This window comes from Canis lupus, chromosome 10, assembly GCF_011100685.1.
Source record: "Canis lupus familiaris isolate Mischka breed German Shepherd chromosome 10, alternate assembly UU_Cfam_GSD_1.0, whole genome shotgun sequence".
NCBI classification, from domain to species: Eukaryota; Metazoa; Chordata; class Mammalia; order Carnivora; family Canidae; genus Canis; species Canis lupus.
The window spans coordinates 18201086-18220989 of record NC_049231.1 but is presented as its reverse complement, the minus strand read 5'-3'; the positions used below and the strand labels follow the sequence as shown (position 1 = coordinate 18220989).

The 19904-nt window shown below is 60.1% G+C and overlaps 2 protein-coding genes across 2 annotated transcripts; one reads left to right on the top strand and one right to left on the bottom strand.

Moving 5' to 3' along the window:
- Positions 1-4: 4 nt before the first annotated feature.
- Positions 5-2261, top strand: LOC119873717. Its single transcript, XM_038550189.1, has 3 exons — positions 5-383; positions 1461-1672; positions 1777-2261. Exons 1-3 carry the CDS (start codon positions 20-22, stop codon positions 1960-1962), a joined length of 762 nt encoding a protein of 253 aa, XP_038406117.1. The 5' UTR covers positions 5-19; the 3' UTR covers positions 1963-2261.
- Positions 2262-12775: 10514 nt separating this feature from the next.
- ALG12 (ALG12 alpha-1,6-mannosyltransferase) lies at positions 12776-19844 on the bottom strand. The gene is made up of 10 exons (XM_038550182.1): positions 19705-19844; positions 17590-17811; positions 17385-17517; positions 16223-16396; positions 15624-15818; positions 15136-15239; positions 14633-14856; positions 13530-13699; positions 13365-13440; positions 12776-13249 (listed from the first exon to the last, which is right to left on the bottom strand). The coding sequence occupies exons 2-10, from the start codon at positions 17755-17757 to the stop codon at positions 13018-13020; spliced, it is 1476 nt and encodes a 491-aa protein (XP_038406110.1). The 5' UTR covers positions 17758-17811; positions 19705-19844; the 3' UTR covers positions 12776-13017.
- Positions 19845-19904: the final 60 nt, after the last annotated feature.

The following is a 19904-nucleotide window of genomic DNA, read 5'->3' as shown; positions in this document are numbered from 1 at the left end:
CTGGCTTTTTATTCTGAGGATGATAGGAGGGTCCCGCTGGCACGGCCTTCCCTGCTGGAGTTCGCATCCTGGCGCCCGCGGGGAGGGCTGGCGCGGGGAGGACGCGGTTCTGGCAGCGGGCGGCCTCAGCCGGTGCCGGCGGGCAGAGCAGTGGGCGGCGCAGGTGCCTCCCCACAGGGCCGGGGCGTGCTCGCGAGTCCTGCCCACCTGCTCTCCACGGGAATTTCTAGGAGCATCTGCGAAGCGATGTGTGCGTCCGTCCTCCTCGTCCTCCCCAGCCAGGATCCGAGCTGCCGATGTGAGTCCACGGCAGGTGTCACGGCTGTGCCCGAAGGAGCTCGTGTGCCTCTGCTTTGCACGAGGGGAGCTGCACGCGCCGGCCTGTGAGTTCTGGGCCCCGGGGGCCTCCGTGGGGCTAGGGTCACCAGGGTGGGGGGCGGCTGGGAACCTGGGGCGAGGCTTGGCCCCCTCCCGACCTTCTGTCTCCCCTGGGGGTGGGTCCGTGCAAGGATAGCAAGGTGAGCCTGCTGCCCGTCCCCATGCCTGGCCTGTCACCCCCAGCCCTGCACCCCCAGCCCTGTCCACTCCTCAACCTTATCCTGCCCAGCCCTGTCCCCTCCCCAGCCCTGTGCCCCCTGCCCTGTCCACTCCTCAACCCTATCTCGCCCAGCCCTGTCTACCCCCCCAGCTCTGTTCCCTACCGAGGCCTGTCCCCCTTCAGCCCTGTCCCCCCTCAGCCCTGTGCCTCCCCAGCCCTGTGCCCCCCCAGCCCTGTCCCTCCCCAGCCCTGTACCCCCCAGCCCTGGCCCCTCCCCAGCCCCTTTGTGCCCAGGGCTCTGTGGTGCCTCCCCGGGGTCCTGCGGCCTCTGCCATCCCTGTGATACACCCCAACCCCCTGACCCCGCGATGCCTCCCAGCCCAGCATCACCAGTTTGGCCAGAGCAGGGCTCCACCCCTGGCAGCCGTGGGGCTGGGGATGGGGGTGCACTGCATGGCCCAGGCCTGGCTGCACGAGGGCAGGAGTGGTGACCCACTGGGCACGGCTGCCCCTGCATGAGCAAGCGCACAGTCACCCAGGACGCAGCCTGCCCCCACCTGGTGCCGAGCGGCCCTCCGCCAGTCGCAGCCCGCTGCTAGCACAGCGGTAGTTAAAGCGGACGCTGCCCTGGTCACCGGAGCCCGTGTCTCGGCCGTGTCCCTGCAGCTTTCCTGAGACGTGGCCACCCGGCCGTCTGTGCGGCTGCTCCAGGGCCGTGATGGCAGCGCCCAGGCCCACGACACACACGTTTGCAGGACACGTTGGTCCTGGGCCACACTGTCCAGTGACATGCGGCAGGGCGGCCCCGGGGACAGAGCAGCCTCCGGGTGGGAGGGATGCAGCTCCTGCTGAGGCCGGCAGGTCTGTTGTGCGCGGAGCCGAGCGGGTGGCGAGCTGGGCCTGGCTCCTTGGTCGCTTGTAGGGAGGAGCCCTGTAGGAGCCTGGTGGCCCTGCAGCGCGCGTGCGTGTCAGCCGAACCCAGGACTTTATTCAAAGTTAAAGCTCCCCTTGCCCCCGCGACCCGGTGGCCGCAGCCCGGACGTCCCCACCACCGCCAAGGCCGGACAGACTGTGTGCAAAGAGCTTTGTGACGACGGGAGGGAGGCGCCGTCTGAGGAGCAGGGTCTGGTGCAGGTGGGTCCTGGGGGCCGGGGTGCGGGGGGCCCTGGCGCATGGGGGGATGCGCAGGTTTCCTTCAGTGAACGGGTCCGGAGCTGCTGTGCCTTCACGTGACTCAGCAGGACAGCAGAGACCGGTCCCCGCAGCCACGAGCTCAACCGGCGACAGCCGGGACCGGCCCCGCGCCCTCCTCCACACCCGCCAGCAAGCCCCACGCGGGGATCAACAGGAAACCTGGGGAGCCAAGAGGTCACCTGCCTGTTGCAGGGTCGTCTGGACACAGCCGATGCCCGGGCACAGGCTGAGGCGGCAGCCACGTGTGCACACGGGACGGAAGCCTCTGCATCGTCCACACACGTGGTGTCACGGGTCCCGTGCAGGGGTGGGGGGAGAGGGAGAGGGGGTCCTGGCCGGTCACCGAGTTACCAGCCCCGAGCCTGCAGCAGGGACCCTGAGCAGGAAGTGTGCGTGGCCCCAGGCCCACCTCCCCTCCAGTTGCCCGGATTTGTGTAGACCCCTCGCTCGAGCTACTTTAGTTCCGCAGCTACTGTTAGTGGATACCCCTGGGTATAAGCTGGTTTTCATAAAATCGGCAGCATCCAAACGAGTTTTTGGAAGTTATTTTATCTGAACACGTGTCAGTCCTGCGGGATTGTTGCAGGCCCAGCACAGGCCGCCCCGAGGCTCACCTGGGCCTCTGCTCGCAGGCCACTCTCGGGCACCGGGGCCAGCCTGCCGGGGGGGAGGGGTGGGGAGCTGGGGGGCCGGGGCCAGAGCAGCATGCAGGGGACGGCCCAACCACTTCTGCCACTTACTCCATGGGGCCAGTCCTGCCACGCAGCCCCCCAGCTTGTGTTGCACTGAGCTCACCTGCCCCCCCCCCCCCAGTCTGGAACATTCTATGTCCCCAACCCCCACACATGCCGGCAGGTGGTCATTCTCTGGAGTGTTGTGAGGTGGTACAGATCACCGGAGTGCGGTTCACCTACCGCCCACCTGGCCCCCACCTGCCCAGGCCCCTCGCTGCATGTTGTTTCCCCTTCATAATTAACAAGAACGTTGTGTGAAGCCCTAAGACAGTGTAGATGACACATTCTCCATAGAATTTTAATCTATTTTTTTATTTTAAAGATTTTATTTCTTCATGAGAAACACAGAGAGAGGCAGAGACACAGGCAGAAGGAGAAGCAGGCTCCATGCAGGGAGCCCGATGTAGGACTCGATCCCAGGACCCCGGGGTCACGCCCTGAGCCCAAGGCTGACGCTCCACCACTGAGCCCCCCAGGTGCCCCTGTATTTGCTTTTTAAACCACATTTTGAACTCTTCGTTTATGACCTGTGCCCCGTCACCCACCTTCTCGGGGGCAATGCCCTTGGAGCTCCTTGCCCACCTTCCTCACCCCTGCGCTGGGCTGGGCATTCCTGGAGGAACTGGAACCGCGGCGGGGAGCCCAGGTCCAGGCACCGGGGTGCTGGTTCCACAGCGCTGGCTCCTCCAGGCCTCAGGCAGTGGGTCTGCTGCGGTGAAACCTGTACCCCGCCCACCTCCAGCCCCTCCCACACCATGGTCCCCTCAGCCTTAGACCCATGGGGGCGGCGTCTGTGGGGACCTGACGTGCCCCTCCCCCTGCTCATGGGAACCCCGCCGCCTCTGCGTGTCCTCCAGACCCAGAGCTGGGCCCCTGCCGTGCAGTTCCCATCTTCGCCCTGGCTCCACATCATCTCCCGTTGGGGCAGAGGCTCATGCTGGGCGCCCCCACAAGTGGCTTCGGGGTCTTTCAGGAAGGGATGTGGGTACAGGGCGTGGCCCCGAGGTGTCCTTGCACGGGGAAGCAGCAGAGAGCAGCTTATGGGGTGGGGGTGCTCCGGCCACACACAGCGCAGGGGGCAGGGGCAGGTCACTGCCCAGGATGCAGCTGGACGTCCGTCTCCAGAGCTGGCGACGCGAGGGGCCCCAAGGACTCACGGCGCGGGCACAGGCGACTGCCAGGACCAGGAGGAGGGAAGAGGGAGGAGGGAGGCCCGTGGTTTCCAGCGCAGGCGAGCAAGTCAGGGTGGCCCTGTGGCCAGTTTCAGCTTGGAGCACTGCAGCCGCTGCCTCCCAGCCCCCCCCAGCCGCCTCCCCCAGCCCCCTAGGGCCCCAGCTCCCTCCAGCCCCCAGCCTCTCAGCTCCCCCCAACCCCCTTGGCTCCCCCCAGCCCTCCAGTCCCACCCCCCTCAGCCCCCCACAGCCCCCAGAGCAGCTCGCATAGTTGTGGGAGCCACGTCCTCCAAGGACCGGAGGCCTGCGCTCTAACGCGATGGCTCCTCCTGACCCGGCAGGTGCACACGCAGGCAGGCGGCCGCCGGGCTTCTGAAGCCATTTGTGGGGCAGTTGGAGGAACAGACGCCGACGTTACAGACACCCGCACGCGCGGGAGACCTAGATGTGACCCCGGGCCAGGTGGACGACCCACAGAAGGAGGTCCGTGGACAGATGCAGCCTGCAGCAATCAAAATATAAAAGAACAGCAAAACCCGGCAAGCCCCTGGGAAGGGGCAGACCCTGGTTCCAGAGCTGCTGTGCTCGCGGGTTAGTGTCCCTGACGAGCGTGGAGCCGGGGGCAGGCGGCCCACGGCAGCCATCCCTGAGGCCCGACGGTGGACCTGCCAGCCGAGGACTTTAACATGAGGGTCGAAGACGCTCAAGGAAGTAGAGGCGGATGTGGCGAAAGGCAGGAAAAGGAGGTTGGAACAAGCGGACTAAAAACATACAAAACCTAAGAAAGCAAAGGTAAACGGGACTGGAAAGCACCACAACTGAAGTGGACAGTCCACGCGAGGGACTCGGAGGCAGAGTCCAGGAGCAGCAGAAAGAATCTGCGAACCCAAAGACAGCGGGAATCACCGAATCTGAGCAACAGGAGGAGGAGAGGCTGACGGGCCAGAGCCGAGGGCCCATGGGATGCGGCCAGGAAGCCCCACGCTCATCATGGGAGTCCCAGAAGGAGGACAGCATGGGGCCAGGCAGGAGAGGGGGAAATAAAATGGCTGAAGACTTGCCAACCATGACGACGGACGTGAGCGGGACCATCCAAGCAGCCCAATGAGACGCACTGGAGATCCACGCAGAGCCACGTCTGTAGGGAACGGCCGGGAGGTGGGCATCCCGAAGCGGCGAGGGTCCTCCTGAGGGGCCGCCGTGGCCTCCCCCCAGGGTCCCCGCGGCCAGACCCACCGGGTCACTATCCCCGAAGGGCGAAAAGAACAAAACCGCCCTTCGAGAATCCTACATCTGGCAAGACCATCCTTCCAGACCGAGGGAGAAAGGAAGACGTTCGCAGGGATGCTCGTGACCCACAGACCACTCTGGGCGTCCTGCCAGGGGCGTGAGGGACGCGGGCAGGACCTGGAGGCCACGCGAACACACAGCTCACAAAGGTGAACACGCGGGCAGTTGGGGGGCACATGGCATCGTCATAACGGGCTTGTGACCCCGCGCTTCGTGTTCTGTATGATTTAAGAGACTGGTCCTTGACGAAGCAAACTAACCACAGACTTCGGTCTGGGGTTCCGCACACGGGGGACAGACTGAGGAGTTGGCCACTCCTCCTGGGTCTCCAGGGAGCAGGAGGACCTGGTGTGAAGAGCAGCGGCCGCGGCTCCGGGGAGCGCCAGGGCCGCTGGAGGCTCAGAGCGGACGGCTCCGAGTTAAAACCTTTGGGCTGTCGGGTCGTGAGGCCCCACAAGCCGGTGAGCTCTAGCTCCAAACCTGGGCCATCCCCACAGGAACAGGAAAACCCTCTGCGCCTCGCACAGAGCCATCCTGAACATGCCAGAGCACCCGATGCTCAGCAAAGCCTGCCCTCGAGGGAAACGTGTTAGCCGAGCCTCACTGACCGACTCCGGCCCCCTCCGGGGACCTGTCCCCGCTGAGCAGACGGGGAAAGAGGGGACAGACTCCGTGAAGCTCAGTGCAGAGCCACAGGCTCCCCGGAGCCGGAGTCTGATCACAGGACTGTAAAGACTTCCTCTCCGCGCTTCTTGCCGCCACCGTTCCGAGGCCTGTGATAGCGGCTCCTCTCGCCCATACATCACGTCTGACTATCAAGAAAAAAATCACAAGGCCAATCACACGACTAAACTAACCCAGTATGAAGAGACAGGGCGAGTTTCAGAACAAGCTTGGCAGGGATGTTGGAATCATCAGAGCGGGAACACAGAACATAGGGTCAGTACGCTCGGCGCTCACACAGGCGCAGTAGACGGCGCCCAAGCACAGACGGGCAACGGAAGCGGAGCAATGCAAATCCTGAGAAAGAACAACAACAAAGCGCTAGAGAGAGGACACTGCTGCAGAAATGAAGAATGCCCTCTGCGGGCTTACTAGACTGGACATGGCTTAGCAAAGAATGTCTGAGCGAGAGGACATGTGGAAAGAATCCTTGAAAACTGAAAAATAAAGAGAAAAACCAAACAACACAGAAGAGAACATCCAAAGATGATGGGACAGCCACAGAGTGTAGCCGACGTGGATGAGAACATCAGAAGGAAAAGAAAGAAAAGGAACAGAAGAAGTATTCGAAATGATGGCTGAGAATGTCCCCAACTCAGCATCAGACGCGGAGCACAGAGCCAGGAAGCAAACAGAGCAAAACAAAACAACCAATACCTTTAAATATCATGTTCAATTAATGAATTCTATAAATAAATGTTAAGTCCTGAAGAAGCCAGGTGGGAGGGGGGAACTTCCCTGTAAGGAAATGAAGGTAAGAACCACATCTGACTTTTCAGAAGTCACGCAAGCCAAGGAACGTGGACCAAAATACTTAAGGTGTGGAGAGAAAAATCCCACCAACCTACAGCTCTATACACGGTGAAATTATTCTTTTGGGATTTTTAAAAAGATTTTTATTTATTTATTTGAGAGAGAGAACAGGAGCAAGGGGAGCAGCAGAGGGAGAGGGAGAAGCAGACTCCCTGCCAAGCCCCTCACGGGACTCAATCCCAGGACCCCGGGATCACGACCTGATCTGAAGGCAGGCACTCAACCACTGAACCACCCGGGCATCCCTGGTGTAATTGTTCTTAAAGATGAAGGAGAAATAGACGTTCTCAGACAGACACTGAGGGAATTTGTGGCCAGGAGACAGGCTTGGAAGAACGTTAAAGGGAGTTCATTGGAGAGAAGGAAAGTAATGTAGGTCAGAGACTCAGACCTACGTAAAATAAAGAAGACCACTGAAAAAGGAGGAAGTTAGCATTTCATTCTTAATCTAAAGTAAGTTTGTTCAAAATAATGATAACGTAGAATCACATATGCTTACACATGAGATACGTACCTTTACGCTTATGTAGCTTACGTATGAGAAATGAATGCCAGCAATGACACAAGGGACAGGAGGGAAGAATTAGAAGTATTTTATTATAAGGTACTCACATTACCCATGAAGCAGCACAGTGTTATTTGAAAATAGAGTGGGATTAGCTATAAACATATATTCTAAACTCTAGGGCAACCATGAAAAAAAAAGCAAAAATGAAGTATAACCAATTTGCTAAAGAGGAGAGAAAATGGAATCATAGAAAATGCCTGATTAACAGTCTAACAGAGTCAATATAAAAACAAGGCCCAACCATATGTTGCCTACAAGAAACTCACTTTAGGTTTTCTTTAAAGTTTTATTTATTTAAGTAATCTCTTCACCCACTGTGGGCCTCGAACTCACAACCGTGACGTCAAGAGTCACCTGCTCTACTGACTGAGCCAGCCAGGTGCCCCAAGAAACCCACTTTAAATATAAAGACACAGGGCAACCCCAGAGGCTCAGTGGTTTGGCGCTGCCCTTGGCCCAGGGCGTGATCCTGGAGACCGGGGATCAAGTCCCGCATCCAGCTCCCTGCATGGAGCCTGCTTCTCCCTCTGCCTGTGCCTCTGCCTTTCTCTCTCTCTCTCTGTGTCTCTCATGATAAAATAAAATCTTTAAAAAAATATATAAAGACACATATGGATTAAAAATAAATGGAGGCGGGGGATCCCTGGGTGGCGCAGCGGTTTGGCGCCTGCCTTTGGCCCAGGGCGCGATCCTGGAGACCCGGGATCGAATCCCACATCGGGCTCCCGGTGCATGGAGCCTGCTTCTCCCTCTGCCTATGTCTCTGCCTCTCTATCATAAATAAATAAAAATAAATAAATAAATAAATAAATAAATAAATAAATAAATAAATAGAGGCAAGTATGCTAACGGTAATCAAAAGAAATCAGGAAGTAGCTGTATTAATTTCACACAGCAGACTTCAAAGGAAGGAAAGTTATCAGAGAATGAGGAAGGGGATTATATAATGATGAAGGAATCCATTCTCCAGGAAGATGCAATAACCCTCAATGTGTGTGTACCTACCAACAGAGCATCAAAATATATGGGGCAAAAAATAATAGAATGACAAAGAAATAGCTGAATCACTGTCATAACTGGAGAGTCAACAACCCCGAGACATGGATGGATCCAGCAGGCAGGAACCAGTAAGGACATGGCTGAACTCAACGACACCATCCATCAACTGGATATAAATAAGGTCTGCAGACCACTTCATCCGACAACAGCAGAACACAAATTCTCCTCAACCTCATGTGAACATTTGCCAAGATGGACCACATTCTGGGCGTTAAAACACCTCAACAAATACAAGATAGTAGAAGTCCTACATCTGCTATCAGGCCGTGGTAGAACTAAACTACAAACCAGTAACACACAGACAGCTGGAATATCCAGACATACATGGAGATTAAACAACACACTTTGTTTTTCTCCTTGAGAGAGAAAGAGTGAGCATGAGTGAGCAGAGTGGCAGGCTGTAGAGGCAGAGGGAGAGAGAGAATACAAAGCAGACTCCACACCCAGGGCAGAGCCCAACATAGGCTCTATCTCACAACTCTGAGATCATTTCCTGGGTTGAAATCAAGAGTCAGATGCTTAAAAGACTAAGCCACCCAGGCGCCCCTAAACAACACCCTTCTAAACAATGCATGGGACAAAGAAATGAAATCTCAAGAGAAATTTTAAAATAAGTAGAACTAAGTGAAAATAAAAACGCAACTTACCAAAATTTGTGGGATGCTGTGAAAGCACTGCTTAGAGGGAAATTTACAGTGTTGAATGCATATATTAGAAAAGAAGAAAGATCTAAATTAAATAATGTAGGTCCCTTTCTTCTAGGAACATAGAAGAAAAAGAGAAAATTATGTCCAAAGTAAGCAGAAGAAATAATAAGAATCAGAGCAGAAATTCATGAAATCGAAAACAGGAAACGAATGGAGAAAATCAATGAAACCAAAAGCTGGTTCTTTGAAAAGATTAATGAAATTGATAAGCCTGTAGCAAAGCTAACTAAGATAACAAAGAGAAAGGACACTAATCACTAATAACGGACATGGAGGAGGAGACATTACTACAGACCCATGGTCATTAAAGGATTAGAGAATACTATTAACAACCAGGCAAATAAACTTGATGACCTAGAGAAGAATGGACCAACCTCTTGAAAGACACATTCTGCCAAAAGTCACACAAGAACAAACAGACAACGTGAATAGGCTTGTATCTATTAAAGAAACTGAATCGATAATGAATAATCTTCCCAAACAGAAAGCACCAGGTCCAGATTACTTTACTGGTGGATTCTACCAAACGTTTAAGGGAAAATTACACAATTCTCTGCAATCTCTCCCAGTAGATAGAAACAGATGGAATACTTCATGTACGAAGCCAGCATTTTCCTGATACCAAAACCAAAAGTACTACAAGAAAACTACAGACCAATATCACTCATGAACAGAGATGCAGAAATATTAAAAAAAAAAAAAAAAAAAAAGCAAATCAAATCCAGCAATGTATGAAAAGAATTCTACACCATGACTCAATGGGATTTATCTCAGGTATGCAAAACTACTTCAACATTCGAAAACCATTAATGTAATCCATCAGAGAAAAAAGCACATGATCATAATGGATGCAGAAAAACCATCTGACAAAATCCAACACCCATTCATGATCAAAGTGCTCAGTAAACTAAGCCTAGAGGGCATTTCCTCTCTCTCCACTCCTTCCTTCAAATCTCAAGTCATTTTGTGGACACAAATCAATTTTGAAGCTTGTATAGAGAAGCAAAAGACTCCCACGACAGAATGCTGAAGAACAAAGGTGGAAGACCGTCATTACCTGACTTCAAGACTCACTATAAAGCTACAGTTAGTCAGGACAATGTGGTTTCGGCAAAAGAATATACATGGGACAAAATAGAGAGAGACTGCCTAGATAGACACGTCCATAAATCCAGTTAACTGACCTTTGATAAAGGAGCAAAGACAACACAATAAAGCAGAGATAGTTCCTTCTCCTAATGGCGCTGGAACAAGTGGACATCCACTCAGGGGGAGAAAAGAACCTAGGCACAGACCTACCCCCTTCATAAATATTCACATGAATTAAGTCACAAACCTAAATAATCCCAAAACTATAAAATTCCTAGAAAGTAGTGTGGAGATGACTTTTCAGATACAACACCAAAGAGAGAACTGATGGCTAGATTTTGTTAAAATTAAAATTCTCTGCTCTAGGGACGCCTGGGGGGCCCAGCAGTTGAGCATCTGCCCTCAGCCTAGGGCGTGATCCCAGGGTCCTGGGATCAAGTCCCACATTGGGCTCCCCGCAGGGAGCCTGCTTCTCCCTCTGCCTCCCTTTGTGTCTCTCATGAGTAAATAAATAAAATCTTTAAAATAAAAATTCTCAGGTCTAGAAGGACAACGTCAAGAGAACAAGATATACCACAGACGGGGAGGAAACATGTAAAAGACACATCTGATAAAGGTCCGTTGTCCAAAATACACAAAGAACCCTTAAAACTCAACAATAAGGAAACAATTCCATTGAAAATCAGTTTTAAAGGTGTCACCAAACAGCAGTGACGTACAGATGGCAAGTCAGCATCACATCGTGCACACCCAGCAGGTGCACGTGAACACAAGAGACGCCGCTGCACACCTGTTGGAAGGGCCAGAACGTAGGACATGGACAATGCCAGGGGCTGTGCCCATGGTCACTGGAGCGCAGAGGGACTGTAGGGGGGTCGTGGAGGGGCGCAGGGGGGCCACAGGGAGGCGCCTGGCCGCTTCCTACAAAGCCACCCATACTCTACGTCGGCCCGGCGGCCATGCTCGGTACCCACACGAAGGAGCTGGAGTCTCATGGCCCCAGAGGCTGCGCACGGACGTTTACAGCGACTTTGGTCACATCTGCCAGTGCCTGAACCGCACACGTTCGGTCTGTGACTTCAAATCCCTGCGGCGTCGGTGGCTTGGGTGTGCGGCCAGCCCTGGCAGCAGGATAAACTCGGGTCACCCCTCCCACGAACAGAGGCAAACGCCAGCGGATCCCAAGTCTTCGTGCAGAAGCAACGCGAACAAGAGCCCAGAAGGTGCCAGCCACGGAGCCCAAGGGTGGGACGCAGGCCATGAACCCAGCCGCACACACGAACGTGAACCTGCAGAAAAGTGCCTGGGAAAGTGCTTTGTGATCAGAACACAGACGACAAGGGAGGAAGTGACCTGTGGCCTGGGACAGAAAGGGTGAGCACTCCCAGCAACTGAAGAGTTTTCATAACGTGGAGGGGAAGTGCCCCAAGTGCACGGAAAACAGACCAAAGGCGGACAGACCACTGACCACACCGGACGGTGCTTGATCCTGTTAGACATTCACCTTCCCCTGAAGACACGAAGAAGCATCCGGAGACACCGCCGCTCGGGCATAAGAGCAGCCGGGTCAGGGCTGGCCCTGCAGCCCCGGAGGGGTACCACTGAGTCACATGGCACCCACGTGCAGCCCCGCTCCCAGGGGCACAGCATGAGAAAACACGCGTGAGGCTGTGCACACGGTGGCCAACAGCCGCGTGGCTCCAGGAAGGGGAAGCCTCAGGTCCAACGAGAGGCTCACCGGGCTCCCAGGGAGGACGGAACCCAGTCCACGCAGGTCTGCTCATCTTCACAGGAAGGAGGGAAAAGCCAGGCAGCAGTTACTCGAGTCACAACACTTGGAGGGGTTGTGGTGGAAGCGACGCCCCGAGCATGCTCTGGGAGCAACTGCCACTTCTGGAAGCAGCTCACCCTCCACACGCGGGCGGAAGGCAGATCCTGGGCCACGCAGGGAGGAGGAGACGCCACGGAGCCAAGGCAGACATGGACTCCGCGGCGGCTGGTCGCTCAGGGGACAGGGGATGGGGGGCAGCGCACCCCACAGAGATGGGGACCCAGAGCTGCAGGTGTCCCAGAGTGTGGGACAGACAAGAGTGCAGGCATGCCTGCCCCTTGCGCATCCAGAGGGGTCTGGGAGCAGATGTCCCCGGCCTCGGTGTCCGCAGCCGCTCCCTGCAAGCAGGGCCCCTCAGCCGCTGACCTTCGGGCAGACAGGGAGGCCTGAGAGCCTCGGCGGCAGGCAGGGAAGCAGCCATGAGGGTGCCCGGGGAATCAAGTGTGAGCCAGCCGCCACCCGGACCGACGACGAGTTTGCACGCTGAGGAATCACAAACGGGTGCTAAATGCCAATGATGCATAAATAATAAACACGGCAGACAGACAGACGGGAGAGGCAGGGCTGGCTCGCAGGCACCAGCTGGCGGGCAGGAGGGGCCACCCGGGCTCCGCAGGAAACATCCACGCACCCCGGAGAGGCCGCAGGAGGTCCCCCCGGGGCCATGTCCACGCACACACTGCTCGTCGGCTGCAGTGGACCACAGCCAGGCCACAGGCAGAGCTCTCACCAGCCCAGACATGGCCTTTCCTTAGGGGAGTGCCAGGTGTGCACGCGTGTGTGTACGTGTCAGCACGTGCGTGATGGTAGTACATGTGATGTGTCCACGTGTCAGTGCACGTGATGCCCGTGCATGTGGGAGCTGAGTACGTGCGGGTGATACACATGCGCAGCCACACCCTCCCCGTGTGCTGTCCCCGGGCCCGCTGGTATTTGACGTGCTCGGTACATAATAACCAACGTGTGCTCCTTCAACAAAGCGTAAAGGTGCCAAGGTCATCACTTGAAACACGACCTGCAAGAAGGGAGTCTGTGCAGTATCACCCGTCGCACGATCTCCACTAAGGAAACACAGATTTATTCGCAGCCCCTCTGGATCCCCGGAGCCCCATGTGCGACGGACCAGGTGCACCTGCGCCCGCAGAGTCCTCCTGTGGACTCACGGACCTCCTGTGGGGTGCGCTCCTTGGGCGGGGGGCAGCCACGAGGTCGGGGCTGCAGAGGAGCGGGGCCTGTGCCCTGGGTCCCACCGTCCCGCATGCGGTCCCATCTGCCAGGACACCGAGGAGCCCTGAGGCCTCAGGACGGCCCACGGCGTCTCTCCAGGAGCACCAGCCTTGTCTGCAGGTTGACGTCGAGGGGGGGCAGCCTGCTGAGGTTCAGACTCACACCCGTGGTGCCTGGGACGCTGGCCAGGACACGGTGCGTGTCCCTGTAGAGCGCCAGGTGCGCGGGGGCCGCCTCCATGAGGAGGTGCGTGTAGGCCAGCATGTGCCCCGACCCAGGCCGCACGTCTTCCCTCTTGTCGTACCTGCAAGGTTGGAGCGTGGCCGTCGACCGTGAGCCCCACGCGGCTCCCAGAGCCCAGCTGCCCCCGGGGAGCCACGCATGGCTGTGGGAGGAGTGCCCAGGGGGCAGCAACATACCTCCAGGCACCATTCACTTCTAGAAACCGAGACACGCCCGTCTGCGCAGCGGCCACGTCGATGTGCAGCGCGACATCTGCGGACGACCATGTGCACCTGCTGAGAACCGCGAGCCGCGCCCGAGCCACGCCTGAGCCGCCCCGGCCCCAGCCGCCCAGCACCCACCTGTCCCGGGGGCCACCAGCTGGTGCAGCTTGTGCATCGCCACGCCGCCGGGGTAGTTGAAGTGGGACACGTACAGGGCTGTGGCCGAGTAGGCGGCATTCACCGCGAGGTGTCCGATCACCAGCACGGAGCCTGCTTTATACAGCCAGGACTTCCTGTAGTTGTTTAGCCTGGAGAGAGCGCCGTGTGTCTCACAGGAGGCTGCGGCACACGGACGCCGCCGTCCGCCCTCACGGTCACCGTGGGCCCCGATCGCCACGGGGACGTGATCATCGGGGAGGGTGGGGGAAGTTCCTCTGTCCAACTCCACCCAAATGCTGATTTAAAGTTCATATTACATTTCCAATCATCTCGGGTTATCGCTCATGTCCAGGTTGGAGGGCAGACCCAGCCCAGGCGCGGCCGGGTTTGTACGGGAAGCGGAGGGCGCAGGGCCACCGCTGCCCTGGGAGCCTGGAGAGACCTCAAGGCCACCAGACCAGGCTGCTTCCTGCCCATCCTCCGCAGAAGCCTGGCAGCTCCCACCCAGCACAGACAGCGAGCCACCGCCTCAGCCCACGGCCCACTCCGGACACGGCCCCGCAGCACCACCGCGGCTCCCGGGCACCCTGTTGTCAGGCCCTCATTCCAGGCTGGGCCATCTCCTGCCCTTGGTAACACCCACACCCCTTGTGGTGGTGGGCCCGGAGCACTTCCCTGTCCTTCCCAACCACCCCTGTCCCTCCCAACCACTCCAACCCTCTCTGACCTTCCCCGACCCCCCGCCACACCCCCGACATTCCCCGACGCCCCCCCAACCCTCCCAACCACCCCTGACCCTCCTTGAACTTCCCTGACCCTCCACCTGTCACACGGCCCGTCCCGCTGAGCTCCCTGCTCTGGCCCGAGGGTCAGGTGACCCCGTGAGTGTCGTCCCACGGCAGCTGCGTGTACACGGGCCCAAGAACCACACACTGACCCATCGGCGGGCCCAGGGCGGCCCCTCCTGACCCCGCGGCCCTCCTTTACCCGGGCACCCATTTGGACCCATCTGTTCACCCGAACGCCTTCCCTGAGGGCCCGTGGCGTGGGCCGTGGCCGCCGAGGAACAGCGGAGGACTCACAGGCAGGCGCAGCCCCGGGCGGCCACGATGTTGAGCACGGGGAAGGTGTAGATGACGAAGCGCAGCTCCTTGTGCGGGAGCAGCGAGTACAGGGCCACAAAGCCCAGAGACAGGAGCAGCAGCGCCAGCGCCCGCCTGTCCACGGCACCCAGGGGCACGAAGAACAGGCTGCAGCCCAGGCCGCGGGGCAGGGCCGAATAGAAATACCACAGCAGCGGAGAAGTCTTGGGTGGGACGGTTAAGGAGGCCACACGCCAGCGAGTCACCCGTCAGCGCGGTCACGCGGGGGCGGGGGGTACAGCACCTGGGACTCCCAGCCTCGCCAGGTGGCCAGCCCAGCCCTCCCCCTCCCCCAGAGGACAGCTGGTCCCAGGGCATCCACAAGCCGCTGCGGCGTCACTGAAGACCATCTGGTGGCTGAGGCGGAATGGAGCGTCCAGGAGCAGGTGCCAGCCGCGGGGGAGCGGGGGGCCGCCGGGGACGCCTACACACGGGAAGGATACGCCCCAGTTGGAGCTTTTGTTCAGGACCGTGTTGTACCAAAGCACCCTTCCCTCTGGCCACACGAGGTATCGCCAGAAACAGGAGTCCACGGCCACCGTCAGTCCTGGGAGGCACCGGAGACCCTCAGAAAGAACTCAGCCCCCAGCCGCTCAGACCCCACCGCTGCCCGGGTGAACAGCAGCCCTGGGGGCCCCGGACCTGTCAACGGGCCGCAACGTGGCCCCAAGGCACCTGCTTCACCAGGAGGAGCTGGCGCCTGGGGCCTGGGCTCCCCAGGAGGGCGGGGCCCCCACAGAGCTGGTGCAGGGACCTGCCACCCCACCCCCGCCTGGGGATGAGGCCCCGAGGAGGAGCCGGTTCAAGCTGTAACTCCGCTGAGCATCAAGGCGGTTTCATTTAATAAAACAACCCTCCCCGCATCTCTCCCTCCTCCTGGCAGCACACAAAGCGCAGCTTCGGGCAGACGCGCCCCTGCAGCCCCACTCACCTAGGCAGAGCGCCCCGGCCGGGAGGGCGCAGCGCAGGGCCTTGGCCACCGTCAGCCTCCGGGTGCCAAGCAGGAGCAGCAGCGCGAGGCCCAGGAAGACGCTCAGCTCGGCTCTGAACACGAGGATGGCGAAGGCCGACAGCCGGATGAAGCGGGCCCACCTCAGCTGCAGCCAGGCCGCCAGGGCCGGCAGGACTGCAAGACACAGCTGCTGACTCCCGCCATGGGCGGCTGTGCCCCACATGCCCCAGCCCACCCCGTGCCCTGGCCTCCCTCTCCGCCTCCCCCAGCCCCCCCACCCCACGCCCCCCGACCCCGGTCGGCCCCCAGGCACGGTGACCCCACGCCCACACCATCCACCGCCTCCCATACTCCTCGGGGCGCCCGGGACCACCCGCCGGCCAGAAAACCCTCCCAGGCGACCCAGGCCCCGGCCGAGAGCTGGGAAGGCACCTCAGCGCGGCAACAGAGGGACGCCCTGGTCCTCGCCACAGGCCAGCCCATCCTCGGCCTTCCCCGCCCGGTGGGAAGCAGCTCTCGTCAGGCAGATGCCCCCCCGACGGTCGCCCCTTCACCAGCGTGGCTCGGCAGCTACCTACCCACGGGCAGGGCCAGCACGTTGGGGAGCGTCCGCGTGCAGTAGAACATGAGGTGGAACTGCGTGGCCGTCACCCAGCAGAACATGGTGGCCACTGTGGCCCCAAACTGCCGCCTCACTTCTTTTTGTAAAGTCCAGAGTCCGAAGATCACGCCGAGACCAAGGACAGCCCTGACTAAACAAACGTGGCGATGTGCATGGCTGGCGGTGAAGAGCTGGGCACAGGGGGTCCTGAAAGGCCACTGGCGACGGGGAGTCAGTGCCCAGGTGGCAGCGAAACAGCCTCGGATGAGGGGAGTGCTCTCTGCTACAGAACATGGACTGGGCGCAGGGAACGGACAGCCTGGGCCTCAGCACCCCGACCCTAAAGCCTCACTGACTGCGGGCCCCGGGGGGCCACGGGCAGGGCAGGCAGTGTCCACAGGTCTGTGTGACCGGCTCAGCATCTCACCGCAGCCTGCGCCACGTGCACGTGACACCCCAGGGCCACGCGGACGGAGGCCTGACGCCCCACACGGCCCCGGAGCTCCTGCCCTATGTAGCCACCTGGGCAGTGGGGGATCTCCACACACGGGTGGACAGTTGGAGTAGCCAGGAAATCTAGGTCTCGTGGGTGCAGACATGGAAACACGGTGGTTGCTGGCTCAACAAGGAGGTTGCACGGTGATATATACGGGACGTCCTAAATTTGGTTTTAAGAGGTATCCACACGTGCACATAGAAAGATCCAGCAGGATTCGCACAAAGTGCAACCATTGGTGACCTCTGGGTGGGGGAAGGGAGGCCTCCGACGCAGACCACTGGTTCCACGGGGACAGTGGCTTCCAGGGAAACAGGCAGCTCTCTGCGGGGTGCGCAGCCCCACAGGTGACGCCACACCTGCTGCCTCTCCCGCTCTCCCACCTGGGGAGGGGCCCCGGAGCCCCCACTTCACCCTCTCGAGAGCAGAAGCAAGACGCGCTCAGCTCGTTGTCCCATGTTATGCCCCAGAAAAGGCGGGGGTCAGACCAAGACACCTGCTCCGGACGACCAGGCTGAGTGGCCAAGGACGGCCAGGCATCCGACAGAAGGACACTCCCGAGGGGGGGAGCGTCCACCTGGCTCACGGAAGTCCCCTGATCCCACTCGGTGCCTCCCTCATCCTCATCGCAAGACCCCCTTACCTACTAGTTGAGAGTAAAACTTGGGCGCTTCCAGCAGGGACAGCACGTAGACCACAGGGCTGGAGAGCGCCGCCACGGCCAGGGGGCCGAGGAAGGTCCTGGGGACCACTCCGGGAAACTCAAGATGGTCGTACTGCAGGGGAAGGGGAGGTCAGCGCATGCCCGTGGGGATCTTGCATGCGAGCTCTTGCACGCAGGCGCTCACCTTGTCCGTGTCCAGCCGGTAGTAAAGCAGGTCGTGCATGGCCTGCAGGTTGAAGCTCTCCTCCACTTTGGCGTAGGGGCAGGTGATGAGGTGGATGGCGGCGACAGCCACCAGCAGCCCCAGCAGCCGGCGCTGCCGGCCCGCGCCCAACGGCCTCTTCCCAGCCATGGCTCTCCCGCCTCACCCGCCTGCCACGCTCATCGGCAGCAGCGCCCGTGGGCCCTGGAGAAAGTGAAAACACAGATGCCCGGGTCACAAGCTCCCCGAGTCAACACCGGGCATCCGGGTGAGGGGCGCATGGGAACTCTCTAAACCACTGCTCTAACGTCTATAATTTGAACGCATGGAGAAAGTTGAGAGAAATCAGGCTTGGGCACCTCCCGCATCTCAGGAGGCTACCCCACGCCCTGAGCTGGGCACCGATCTTTCCAGGAAGAAGGCCGTATTTGCACAACTGAGTCAGCCCTCCCTGTGGCCGGCAGGGTGGGGGGGGGGGGGAGTAGCAGGACAGGGGCTTCAAGACCAGTTACCAAAGAGCACACACTCTTTTCCCAGACCAAGACCCAGGGACGGAAGGGGGTGTCAATGCTTTGTGTCCCTCTTTCTAAAGCGTGAGGTCTGTGAGGCTGAGACCCCCGGTCCCCCCGCCCCGGAGGAGGCCTCGGTCAGCACGGAGCCAGTGTGAAGGAGAGACGTGGCCCACCGTCCTGCCGGGCGCCGGGCTGGGGGCAGGCCCGCCTGCTGCCTGGCCGTTCCCTGCGCAGCACGTGCATCACAAGCTACAGAGGGAAGAAACCCAGGCGACGTGCGCCTGGACCTCACCGCACCAGCTACGCGGTCCTTAAAAACACGTTAATGCTTTAACTCCCAGTAAAGCCAAGGAAGCCACAGACGTTCACGTACTGTTCTCTGCTCCCCATGCTGCTGTGAGGGGGGGGAGCGTAGAAAGAAACAGGAAGCACACACGCAGCAAGTTGTTGGAACGGCTGCCCCAGGTCCACCAAGACCAGGCCCGTCCCCCAGCACCCACCCTGTGCGGCCTCCCGCAGGACGCTCCCCTGCAGGAAGATGCAAACAGCTGGTGGCGAGCTGCAAGGTGTGGCTGGCCGGTGCCTGTCGCCCCGCAGGACTGGGTGCTCTCCGCTGGAGCCCATATGCAGGGAGGGAGGGCAGGCGCAGGGAGCAGGCAGGTGGGGAGCAGGTGCAGGGGGCAGGTGTGTGGAGCAAGTGTGGGAGGCAGCTGAGGGGAGCAGGTGCAGGGCTGCAGACAGAGGAGGGAGCAAGTGCAGAAGGGAGTAAGTGGGGGGGCAGGTGCGGGGGGGCAGGTGAGGGGAGCAGGTACATGGGTGCAGAAGGAGGAAGTAAGTGGGGGGGCAGAGGGCAGGTGCAGGGATGCAGATGGGGAGGGAGTAGGTGTGGGAGGGCAGGGGGCAGGTACGGGGAGCAGGTGCGGGGCTGCCAACGGGCGGGGGGTGAGGGGGTGGGCAGCTGCGGGGCAGGAGCGGAGCAGGTGCAGGGAGCAGGTGCGGGGCACGTGCAGGGGGCAGGTGCAGGGCTGCCGAGGGGCGGGGGCAGCTGCGGGGCTCCAGAGGGAGGAGGGAGTAAGTGGGGGGTCAGGTGCAGGGGAGCAGGTGAGGGGAGCAGGTACAGGGCTGCAGAGGGAGGAGGGAGCAAGTGGGAGGGCAAGGGGAAGGTGCAGGGATGCAGGTGGGGAGGGAGTAGGTGCAGGAGGGCAGGGGACAGGTGCGGGGAGCAGGTGCGGGGCCGCCGACGGGCAGAGGCAGCTGCGGGGCAGGTGCGGGGCAGGAGCGGGCAGGAGGGGGCAGGAGCGGGGCAGGAGCGGGGCAGGGGCGGGGCAGGGGCGGGGCAGGAGCGGGGCAGGAGCGGGCCGCGCGGCGCCGCACACGGACGCGGCTGACCTGGGCCGGCAGCTGCACACGGGGCCGCTCGCTGCGGAGGACGCCAACCGCGAGGCCCCGCCTGTCCCCGCCGCGCCGGCTCCGCTCCCGCTCAACGCGGACAGACGCCTGGCGGGACCCGAGCGGCCGGCTCCCCTCACCCAAGCCGTGGCTCCTGCGGCCTCGGGGTCCCCGCCGCGCGCCCTGAGAGCCCCACCTCTCCGGCCACCACGTCGTCCCTCGAAGCGCAGCCCCCAGGACGGCCGGAAGCAGCGCGGCGGAAGCCGGGCGGGGACTAGAGGCCGTTGCCCACACCTAATATGGCCGCCAGGGCCTCGCTCCCGGCGCGGCGCCCCCTGCCCGGAGTAAAGATGGCGTCCGGGCGGCGCGCGCGAGGGGCGGGCTCCCTTCGCCTCG